This window comes from Meleagris gallopavo, chromosome 1 (assembly GCF_000146605.3).
Source record: "Meleagris gallopavo isolate NT-WF06-2002-E0010 breed Aviagen turkey brand Nicholas breeding stock chromosome 1, Turkey_5.1, whole genome shotgun sequence".
NCBI lineage: Eukaryota > Metazoa > Chordata > Aves > Galliformes > Phasianidae > Meleagris > Meleagris gallopavo.
In genome coordinates this window covers 157,113,507-157,126,272 of record NC_015011.2, presented here as the reverse complement: position 1 = coordinate 157,126,272, position 12,766 = coordinate 157,113,507, and the positions used below count along the sequence as shown (strand labels likewise).

At 36.0% G+C, this 12,766-nt stretch overlaps 1 protein-coding gene across 1 annotated transcript in view; it reads right to left on the bottom strand.

Annotated features, from left to right (window-relative positions):
* Positions 1–12,384, bottom strand: part of PCDH20 (protocadherin 20) — a 97,535-nt gene extending 85,151 nt beyond the window's left edge. The window contains exon 1 of the mRNA XM_031552050.1: positions 12,134–12,384. Coding sequence (XP_031407910.1) covers positions 12,134–12,384 — 251 coding nt within the window. The remainder of the gene's footprint in view (positions 1–12,133) is intronic.
* Between the last annotated feature and the right edge of the window lie 382 nt (positions 12,385–12,766).

Genomic DNA, 12,766 nt, shown 5'->3' with positions numbered 1-12,766 from the left:
TTTTCCCCTAATCTCTAAGAAGCAAAAAAACAGACAAGCAGAAAACACTAAGCCTGGCTAAATCAGAGAAAAAATTGTTTTATTTACCTTACACCGGCTCTGTCAGTTTAAATTTAAAATGATCTGAGTTGCTTTATAAGTCCCTTTTTTGCTACAAATATTGTTTATAATTTTAAATAATTATTTATAGCTCATATTATTACAAATAAATTGATTTTTTTGTGTGTGTGTGTGTGTGACTCCTGGGTCATAGTGAATTTGAGAAATAAAATGTGGCTGTGCATTATAATGCACCAAAAGAATCCAAAACAGTGCAAAAGAGGAGCACAAACTCCCTTGATCTTTAAGCTCTAGATTCACAAAAGGAAAAGTAAGAATTATTCTGATATAAATAGAGTTTTTATTTTGTATACGCTTTTTTTCCTTAAGTTAAAAAAAAAAAAGTTTCTTATGTTAAAAATCAAGAAAAAATGTGTCACTATGAAAAGAAAAGAAGTTTTAAGGTGTATTATTCATGTGCAGTAATAAAAGTTATATGTACTGACTTGACATTTCGATAACTGATATCTTAGAAAAACTAAGACTTTGTAATGGGGATATGAAATAAATTTAGTAAAATTTTAACATGTACTCTAACATACAACATGGACAGGACTTAAAGAAATTCTTCATGTAAGACTGAAGAGGACAAGTTATGCAATGATATGACTTCTACATGAAAATAAAAATGATGATAAAGCACTCATATGCATTTTTGTGGTGTAGTTTCATTCAGGATTTGAATTTTTTTGAATTTTATTGAATTGAATAATTTCCTGAATTTCATTCAGGAAATTATTTTTAGGAATAAACCAAACCGAGCCACTCAATAACTCATGCTTCAGAAAAGAATTTTAAGTTACAATTTTTCTGGCTGGGATTGAGTTAATTTCTTCATAGCAGCCTGTAAGGTGCTGTTTTTAAACCAGTGTTGACAACACAGCAATGATTTGGCTGTTGCTGAACAGGAATTGCATGGTGACAAGATTTTCTCTTTTCCCATTCTCCTTCCACAGTAAATAAGCTAAGGATGAGCAAGAAGCTAAGAGGGGACACAAGATAACTAGCTGCTCTCCCAAATTAACCAAAGGAGTTGCCATACAATATGCTCAGCAATGACAGGAGAGGAGTTTTTTTGTTTCTTTTCTTTTCTTTTCTTTTCTTTTCTTTTCTTTTCTTTTCTTTTCTTTTCTTTTCTTTTCTTTTCTTTTCTTTTCTTTTCTTTTTTTCTTTTCTTTCTTTTCTTTTTTTCTTTTCTTTTCTTTCTTAGTGGGAAGTAGGCATTACTCAGAGAGTTGCTGAGCATTGGTTTGCCTCTGAGAAATGGTCAGTAATTACCTTTGCATCACTTGTATATATTTTTTTTTGTCCTCTTTCCTTCACTTATTAAACTGCCTGTTGATCAAGAAAAGAAAAAGATAAACAAGCAAAATAAGCAAAATGCAAAAATTGAATCTGCTAACCAATAGCAGACTGAAGACCAGTCTCTAAGAAAAAACAGCCCCAACTGGTTCACTTCCCTCTAGTTTTATTGCTGAGGATGACATTAAATCATATATAATATTTTTTTGGTGCTATCTGGGCTGTTTCCCCTCTGCATTTTGTGCATCCTGGGTCTACTTGTTAGTAGGCGGCTTACAATACAGAAAAGAAATTGATTTGCAAGCACTACTCAATAACAATAAAACATTGGTGTGTTATCTACATTTCTTTTATTACTAATCTGAAACAATGCAAAGTATGAGCTACTACAAATCATAACTGATTTATTTTTATTTTTTTTATCATTACAATTATTTTTAAATATACAGCAAAAGTAAACAAAAATCCCACTTTAATATTTTTTGGGAAATGAACGTTGGGTAACGGAAAGTTCTGAAGGTTAAACTGAGGTTCTGCAAGGCCAAGTGCCGGGTCCTGCACTTTGACCACAATAACCGCATGCAGTGCTATAGGCTTGGGGCAGAGTGCCTGGATGACTGTGAAGAGGAAAGGGACCTGGGGGGGCTGAACATAAGCCAACATGACCCAGGTGGCCAAGAGGGCCAACAGCATTCTGGCCTGCATTAGAAATAATGTGGCCAGCGGGAGCAGGAAGGTAATCATCCCTCTATACTCAGCACTGGTGAGGCCACACCTTGAGTACTGTGTTCATTTTTGGGCCCTCACTACAAGAAAGACATTGAGGCCCTGGAACATGTCCAGAGAAGGGCAACGAAACTGGTGAGGGGTCTGGAGCACAAGTCTTATGAGGAGCGGCTGAGGGAGCTGGGATTATTTAGTCTGGAGAAGAGGAGGCTCAGGGGAGACCTGATTGCACTCTACAACTTCCTGAAGGGAGGTTTGGCCTCTTGTGAAGAGGGGTTTGGCCTCTTCTCCTAAGCAACAAACAAGACCTGAGGAAATGGCTGCAAGCTGTACCAGAGGAGGTTTAGATTAGACATAAGGAAAAACTTTTTCTCCCAGAGAGTGGTCAGGCACTGGAATGGCCCGCCCAGAGAAACAGTGGAGTCACCGTCCCTGGCAGTGTTCAAGAAGCACCTGGATGAGGAGCTACAAGATATGGTTTAGTAGCCTGTGGTAGCAATGGTAATGGGAGGACAGTTGGACTAGATGATCTTATAGGTCGTTTCCAACCTTGTGATTCTATGATTCTACGATTCTACATAAGGTGGAGTCAAACAAATCAGTTCCACACATAGGAATAGGTGGAGTCAAACAAATCTCTCCACACATAGGAATTTTAAGTCATTTGAAAAGTTATATCTCAAACATCACATGAAGTTTAGCAGATATGACCCAAAATGTGAAATGATATCTTGAGACAAGATTGTCAGATGACCCTAGATCCTGTACATAATTAAGTGGAAAAGTATCAGAGTAGGTCTCAGTTCCATGTTAACATCAGTTAGATGCCTAAATGGAAAGATCTTTGTGTATTTTAGGGGAGCTATAAGAAACATGATATAAAATTCAGATACTACACTTGCAGTTATCAGTTGTCAGCTGAAATACTGTTACCCCATCTGGCTTCCATATACTAGTGCTGAGTATGTGGTTCTCAGCAATCCCGTGGTCATCACTACTTTTACCTGATTTAAAATGTACTAGATTTCTATTTTGTCTCTAGCCTGAAACTCCATCAAATCATGTGATTTGTTAAAAAAAAAAAGTCATTCTGTGACTGAACAAACTTTCCCATTTGATACCTCACCTTATGCATAGTTTAGCTAATATATTTTTATATAGCATCATGTGAAATACTCTTTTGAGGAAAGTTACATTAACTCCCCATTTACACATATTCTTGTTGCCTAGAAAATCAATAGTCTTTCTATAAACTTATATGCACATATAAAAAACATATGTATACAGATTTTTAAAAATATTTTAAAGATTATTGCTAGATTACATTTAGCAACTGAGATTATATCCATTTCAGAAAGTACAAACTTTTTACTCTATTTCATTTTAAACCTATATTAATGATTTATATAAGGATTGAATGGCAAAATGTGTGTTATATAAATTCTTTCCTGCATTCTGGAGTATTCTACTTTAACAGTTCCTATCACATAAAATAATTCAGCATATAAGCATGCATAGAATGAATACATATTTATTACAGAAATTTGGTGATACAGCATAGCATGATCTCAAAACTAAATTATTTGCATGCAGTGATCAATTTCACTGTGTCTTGCTCTCCAAACTCCATAGATGCTGTGCTGAAGCATTTTCAAGTAAGTAAAGTTAGGAGGGATCAATCTCTGAATAGACTCATAGAGATTAAGGGCAAGAGGAATTACTAGACCATTTTTTCAACCCTGAAATATATCACAAGCCATTAAATTTCATACAATGTTGGTATCTGCTGAGAAAATGAACTGTAATGACAGGTAATTATTATTATTATTGATCATATTTGCTATAGAACTACCATAAGGCTAAAGAAGAAAAGAACTACACTGAAATAAGCATTTTATTAACACAGATTAGTTGATGATATCTCTTAAAAGGTCTATATTCAAGATAATAATAGCATGGAGTTGGAGAATAGTATATTGGTTGCACTCCAAAATACTCATATGATGGCAACAGACAAATCATTAGTTGCATTATTTTATTTTTTTCATAAATAAGAGAAATATAAATGGAGTCAAGTGAGATAGGTAAATGATACTGTTTCATAATCTTCAGAAATCGTTTCATGTTAATGCAGCCATAATCCAGACCAAGGTAGATTTGTTTTCATTGTCTTGTATCTACTAGGACCCATCTGATTTATGAATCTACGACTAGCACAGAGAAAGGAAATTAGATAGACAAGTACAGACATCTCTCTTTAATTTCATATTGAAAAGAGAGGAGCAGAGGAAAAGGAATGCAAAAATTCTGTAGCATTACGCTTAGAAAATCTCTACTAGTGTGGATGGGATGAGAAAAAGAGATGAAAGACTGATCCAAACTGGTCTGTTTAGGTACTCCTTTGTCCTATAAACTCATATTTCAGAAAAAAAACTAAGCTAGATAAGCAAACATCACTGTATGAAGGAATTTTTAAAAAGAAGCTTGAGTAGAAGAAATTCATGCTGCATTTACATTTGAAAGCTGTGAAACCTGAGCACATTTCACAAGTTCATATTAACCATAAAAGAGAGTTCCCTGATACTGGAGTTGTTCTTGTAAAAGTTCTGTCTCTTGTGCTTGCAAGCCTTTGTTTCTTGACAGAAAACTTCATAGTTTCATTGGATTGTAACAGCTATCAAGAGAGGACATGATTTCTGAAAAGAAAATCTTGGTCATTTTGTGTGGAGAGTTCTGAATATTGAGATAAACTATAAACTGTATTCAGTAGGAAGGCAGAGCACATAGCAGTTCATGGGGTGAAGTGCTCAGAGAACTATGTGCTACTCAGAATATGGGCTGATGCATTTTGAAACTTCTCCTTTAGTGCCTGTTTGGCTTAATTCCCAGATATAATAAGTTGCAATAATAGAGTTCAGAGATCAAGAATATATGTCCTACTCAGACAAAATTTATTCCTGATTTTACATATTTGCTTCATGTTTAAGCAAGTTTAAATGAGAAAAAAATGTATCTGTAAATATAATAAATCTTATTAATGTAACAAGTCACTTGAAAATTCTTAAAATAAGAATTTGAAGTTAGTTTCTGGCTCTTTGAATAGTATGTTCCTTGAATCTAATTTCTGGAAAAAAGAGCTGAAATCTAGTTGTATTTATCTCAGCAACTGCAACTGTTAATGACATTGAGTTGAAATAGATGGAAAGCTTTTACAGTTGAACAAATATACATACATATAAGTTCTTTTATTATAGTTAGTCATGTGCAAAAGGAAATAATAGCAGCAAAAAAACAATAAATTGGGCACATCATTCTCACTTCATTGACACCGAAGTGGTGGCTTTCAACAGTGCCTTGTATGAAGTGAGAATCTTTACAGAAAATGCCCATTTGCGCATAAAATTTTCTGTTTGATTTATGTCTTTGGTTTTCTTGTTCCTTTTCATTTTTTTCTCTGAAATCTGACACCTGATACAGTTCATTACTTTTATTATTATTGCTTCAAAAATATGCTATTTGCTTATTTTCAAGACTTTATACTGAAACTGGAAACTGAGTTAAACAAAGTTAAAAAAAACTGCTTTCGATCAATTAGGAATTCTATTCTGCTTTAAAGTAGTGCAGCTGGGTGAAACTACTTCAGTAAGTTGCTTAATATTTTTATTTACAGATATTTTTATTTATAGAACTCAGATCATCTCAGAAAGATACTGATGTATATGAAATTATCACTGCCATATGCATCACAAGAAGAAAGCTCACAGAAGTGGCGGAAACTGAAGACAAGTTGACCAAAGCTAAACAGACTAATACAAAGTGATATACATCACAAGTAATATTTTTTTAATATATTTTCTAGAATAATGTCTATTGATATCTTCTGTACTATTTAAGATTGCACAGTTTATACTTCTTGAATGAAATACTTCACAGTTACTTAGGTACCCTCCTTAGATTCAAATTAGACTAATAGTGTTTTGGAATCCAATTATTTAGTCCAGAAGCTAATAAAAAGAATGAAGAACTGAGTTCTGCTTCACTGAAATGTCAAAATAAATTACTGGATGAATCATAAATATCTTCTGGAAAATTTTCCCCATTTTTTGGCCAAAAATCCAGGAAGACAGTGTTGTGATTTTTAGTCATGTTTAGAACAAAGCAAACCAAGCCAAATCTCGACTAACGTTGTAAATAGGAACTCATTTCCTTAGATTTAAATTGGATGGGAAAAGCTTTCATTATTTTTAAGATATTTTGACTCTTGGCTTTATCTTTTGATAGCAAACATTACTAGCACTATTAAAGCTTCTGCAAAAACACTGCAATTTCTTTACAAATTCTTAAACTTAACACTAGAAGAGATTACATATTAGTTGTCATATGAGTTAGCCAACTTCTATAAACAGATGACTGCTTGGGGGGGTGTAGTACTTAACATTCAATTTTTGCACTACACCAAATGGTATAATATTATAATACCAAATTAACATTCAGAGAAAGTATCAAACAGTCATACTAGAAGTGTGTGTGTTTTAGATTTAATACAGTGGATTTCCTCTAACATGCTTAGAGTTGTGTTTTACAGTGGGAATTGAATAACTGTACAGCCTGCTAGTGACACATACAGTAATGAGGGACATAAGAAGACACTTTCTAAGCCATTGTTAATGCTTCTTGACCTTTTTTTGGTTACTTGTATTTGCATTGCTTCAGGAAATAATGAAAAGGGAACTCTTGACAGGGGATTTTTGTGACTGTTACAGTAATGAAAAGTTACCTATTAAATTACTTTCAGAACAATGTCAGAAGGATAATGTTGGTTGTCTCAGTGTGGTAAAAACTGTATTAGCGAACAATTTACATGCATCGTATGTGCAGGCAACTTCAACACAGAAATTTACCAATCCCTCAAAATGGATTACAGAGGTACTGTTGAGAGAGCTTACTCTACATGTTGCAAGACTGCATCAATATTTGCTGCAGTTTACAAATCTGTAAAATGGAGATAATGACAGTTTCCTCTTTTATTTGATGTTTAGAAATCTAACATCAGAACTTTATAAAAGGGGTTGTTTAAAAAGAAGAAAAAATGAAAAGATACATAAAACTCTTAATTTTAAATGAACATTAGTAAAAAGAAAAAAAATGCAGTTCACCTATTATAATCCAACTACATCATCACAATGAATCAAACAGACTTTTAACATTTATTTTTATTTGCAAATTACTGTGAAGGAAGTCTGTAAAGAGTCATGGAACACATCTGGCAGCAGCAATTGTAGCCATATCACCAGAAAGGGAAAGAAATATGGCTTCACCCCAGTACTTTTAAGTGCAGTATCAGTCAGACAGTAGATCAGTTCACTTTACAGAAATTATAAGATTGAAATGTCTTTTGCCAGCCATCTATTTAGAAATACAGGCAAAGCAAAGCAATAATTGTTAGTCTGAAGTACACAATTTCAGAGCCTAGAGAATATGGTGGAATGCATTGTACCTCAGAGTTTGCAAAGGATTATGTTTAATAAGTGATATGAATTCTATAAATGAATGAAGAAATATAGACCTTTTTTATCATACAACATACTGGAAAATGTTTAGATCATGGATATCCAACCTTTTGGCTTGCCTGATAAATGAAGAGGAACTGTCTTAGACCACATATAAAATATATAATATAGTTAACATATATAACCAATGAAGTCTTTTTATTTTTTTTTAACATTATTTATTAAAACATAAAAAAGAGGGCAAGAAAAACATAAAAATAGTAGGATATTTGAGCTTGTTTTTGTGAAAAAAGTGGTTGCAATTTTTAGTGAGTTTTTAAGGGTTTTTTCAGAGATTTTAGATGAAATTTTACTATTTCTGTGTTTCATCCTTAAAAATAGTTGTTCACAAATAAGCGGTGAGATGAATAAGACGTGATTGTGCAGCGATATTTCTTTCTGGTAAGATAGGTTTTGTAGAAGTCTGCTAAAAAGGCATAATCAATTATTTGGTGTCAACAACGCTGACAAACTGTATGACTCTGAATGTGAAGGTGAAGATTAATGCTGTCATTTCTACCCCTGTCAGCCCTAGCACCGCACATTACTGTTTCAATAACAACAGAATTACTTGAAGTATTCTGGAAACAGAACACCAAAAACATATGTTCAAATAACAATAATTTAGCATGTAGAGATTACACAGAAGTTCAGTTCAGCTGGAATTTATTGTTTCTTGGGACACTCTGAAGAATATGTCTGACTTTAAGCTGCCAATTGAGAACAGTTAGGGTAATTCACTTATCCTAGTGTAGGTGACTAGGGTTATATACTACATGGAAAGATGATATTAGGAGAGAGATATTTGCGTAGGTTACCAAATGTGACGCAAGACTTAAGAAGAAATTTTCAGTTTTCTGTAGTGGCCACTAGAGACCAGATGGGACACCTGACAGTGCCTACAATGACATACCCCTAGGATATCAACAAATGAATTTTGCCTCAAGGTCAGAGAATGATTCAGCTCACCCTTAATTAGTCATCTAAAATAGGGGTCAGCTCTTAAATGTAGATATGTCCATATCATTTCATGTGATTTTCAGCATGCCATCTGGCACTCAGCTGCTGCAGAATGTGAGTTGGGTTTCCCCTGACTTCTATGATGTCTATACTGTTTGCCCTCCTGACTGTTAGGGCACACTGCTGGCTCTTATTGAGCATATTATCAACTGTCTATATTCATGTGAATTCTGCTGGTGAGTAAGGATATTAGGATGTGCTAAGTCAGTTCACATTTATCCCATACAGTAAAGAATTCCATTATCTTGTGATACCTTAGAAGTTTATAGCATTCTTTCCTGTAGTAAAAAAATCTTGGTATTTTTATGCTTTATTTGACAAAATGAAGCAAATTCCTTCCTGCTTAAGAACATCAAACATAAATTTGTTTGTAAAAAAAACCAACACTATATGTGAGATCATTCTCAGCGTAGCCTAAATTCAAGGGTGAGTGGGACTGTATAAATGGATAGATAGCAAAAATGTATCTGTTGAAGAGATTATTAGAAGGTCAATAACAGAAGAAAAGTTATTTAGGTTTGAAGAAAGATGGATGATGCAGAAAAAAATTAAATAAACATTCAAATATTACTTAAATCAGAGCCACAAGTCATTTGAAATTTTTATATTGCTTTTTGATACTCTCAGGCCTTATTCTATGATGTGTAAAAGTGCTATAGACTCTTTACTGTTGATGTAAAAAGGCAAACACACAAATCAATATTTCCCTCTTTAGCTAGCAGTAATGTTGGACAAGTCCTGTATGCCCCCTGCTAAAGAACAAAATTGCTTGTTGGCTAAAGAAAAGATTGATTTACTTTCCCTTCAGATTTTTCTTACACACTTTCTGCTACAGTATATTCGTTTCTGAGAGAAAAGTAAGTGAATTGGAGTTTTAGAGATGACACATATATGTTGTGCAACATAAAAACTGATAGCAACCTTCTGGGAGAAAAGAAGGATTATTTCTATGAGGCTGTCATCCTTTTCTGTCTCTGCCTTAGTAACCAAAACCATTGGCTATTAGTTTTTTTTTTTTTTTTCCCCCTTGCTGCTCAAAATACATGCAGTCACAAATAACAAAGAAAAAAATCAAGATTACTCATATAATACTTATGGAAAAAAGTAGGCATTGAGCTCACAAGCTGAACCTCTTCAAAACCCTAAATAGGAGTCCTGATGCAGTACGTTAGAAACCAAACAACAGTTGCCTGCTAAAACAAAGGCTCTTTCACAAAACATGCAAGAAATTTGGGCGTAATTAGCCAGTTTATCATGCTATCAGCTATCACTTTAACTGTTTCTGTCCTTGTTCTTTCTGCCTAGATCTTTCTGTCCTTGGTGAAAAAGAAACTTTCATATCTTCTCTGGAATCCACCTTTTTACTAAAAGTCAAGTTTAATGAACTTTTACTCTTTAATTTTTAAACTTTTTCATACCTCTGGATATCCCATTGTACATCTTGATTTAAGATTTAATCAAACATGATTAATTATGTGTAGAAATTTAATCATTGCTTTAATCACTATCAACATACACAACACTTTTTCATGTCATGCAATAACTAACAAAGCAACATTTAAAATACTTTCCCATAGTACACATATGATAATTTTCCTATGACCATTTTATCAATGGAATTTCAAGGCCAAGGCACAAAAATTCTTCTAATAGACCACAGACAGGAATTATATCTTGATCTCTCATACCGAACAAATGGCTGATCCCCAGCTCTGTCGCCCTTGTAGCAAAACTAGCATAGATAGAAGCTTCATTCATGACATTCTCTTCCTATAATCTATTCTTAAAAACCTAAAAAGATATATTTTTCACAACTTCTAGAGTCAATCTCTTTCAGAACTTCATTATTTTTATTATTAGGCTTTCCTAATGTTTCCTCCTGCAATTTAAATCCATTACATCTTATCCTATATTGCAGCCTGTTCTTGATAAATACTATTTTCTTTTAAAAGACATTGTGGAAAGAGTATTTCAAAGCTGTCTTAATTACAGTTAATATGTAGAATGAAAATCTAAAAATTTGAGAAACAATTTCAAAATATAAAACTGCTACATCCACGCGTCTCCGGAAAAACTCTAAACCCTGTATGCCTCCCACAAACTAACTGAATTGCAGATGATATTGTCTTTCTTCTTAATTTCTTTACTTTGAAAAAAAGTAGGGACAGCAGCCATCATCAGTGAGCTGTGAATAAAGCTGATTGACAATCTTCTATCAAAGCTACGATATTTGTTTTTTTCTCCACTTTTTCCTGTAAGTATTCAATGTTATTAACATTTTTTCTTTTGAATCCAAATGTATCCTCTTACAAAGTAAGTTTTTTTAAAAACAAAAGTTTATCAGAGGTATGTTTATTTTAATAAATGATAAAAAGATCACAGAATCACATAGAATCATAGAATCACCAAGGTTGGAAAAGACGTTCAAGATCATCCAGTCCAACTATCCACCCATCACCAATAGATCCCACTAAGCCATGTCCCTCAGCACAACATCCAAACTTTCCTTGAATACCTCCAGGGTCAGTGACTCCACCACCTCCCCGGGCAGCCCATTCCAGTGCCTGACCACTCTTTCACAGGAGTAGTATTTCCTAGCATCCAGCCTAAATCTCCCCTGGCACAGCTTGAAGCCATTCCCTCTAGTCCTATCACCAGTTACACGAGAGAAGAGGCCATCCCACAGCTCACTACTACCTCCCTTCAGGAAGTTATAGAGATCAATAAGGTCTCCCCTGAGCCTCCTCTTCTCCAGACTGAACAATCCCAGCTCCTTCAGCCGCTCCTCATAGGGCCTGTGCTCCAGACCCCTCACCAGCTTTGTTACCCTTCTTTGAACATGCTTCAGGGCCTCAATGTCTTTCTTGCAGTGAGGGGCCCAAAACTGGACACAGTACTTGAGGTGTGGCCTCACCAGGGGGAAAATCACTTCCCTGTTCCTGCTGGCAACATCATTTCTGATGCAAGCCAGGATGCCACTGGCCACCCAAGCACACTGCTGGCGCATGCTGAGCCAAGCATCAATCAATACCCCCAGATCCCCTTCCTCTACACAGTCTTCCAGCCACTCTGCCCCAAGCCTGTAGTGTTGCCTGGGGTTGTTGTGACCAAAGTGCAGGACCCAACATTTGGTCTTGTTGAACCTCATCCCACTGGCTTCAGCCCACCTATTCAGCCTGTCCAGATCCTTCTGTAGGGCCTCGCTACCCCCAGGCAGATCAACACTTCCAGCCAACTTGGTGTCATCTCCAAACTTGCTGAGGGTGCACTCAATGCCTTCATCCAAGTCATCAATAAAGATCTTGAAGAGGACAGGCCCCAGTACCAACCCCTGGGGAACAGCACTCGTGACTGGTCGCTTGCTTGATTTGGCTTTATTCACTACCACTCTCTGGGCCCGGCCTTCCAGCCAGTTCCTTACCCAGCCAGGAGTGTACCTGTCTAAGCCACGGGCTGTCAGCTTCTGCAGGACAGTACTGTGGAAGACCATGTTAAAGGCTTTGCTGAAGTCTAGGTAGACTTCATCATCAATAGCCTTTCCCTTGTCTACCAGACAGGTCACTAGATCATAGAAGGAGGTGAGGTTGGTCAAGCAGGATCTGCCCTTCGTGAACCCATGCTGGCTAGGCCTGATCCCCTGGTTGTCCCGCAGATGCCGCGTGATCTCCCTCAAGCCAATCTGCTCCATAACCTACCTGGCACCACGGTCAGGCTAGCAGGCCTGTAGTTCCCTGGATCCTCCTTACAACCCTTATTGTAGACAGGAGTCACAATGGCAAGCCTCCAGTCTTGTGGCACCTCACCAGTCAACAGAGAGCGCTGGTAGATAATGGCAAGCAGCTACCTCCGCCAGTTCCCTCAGCACTCTTGGGTGAATCCCATCTGGCCCCATGGACTTATGAGAGTCCAGCTGGAGTAGTAAGTCTCTGACTGTATCCTCCTGAATCGTAGGGGGTTCAGTCCACACCCCAGCCGGGACTATCAGGTCAGAGAGTGGAGTTCCCTGAGGATACCTGGTCTGACCTTTAAAGACAGATGTAAAGAAGGCATTCAGAACCTCTGCCTTTTCC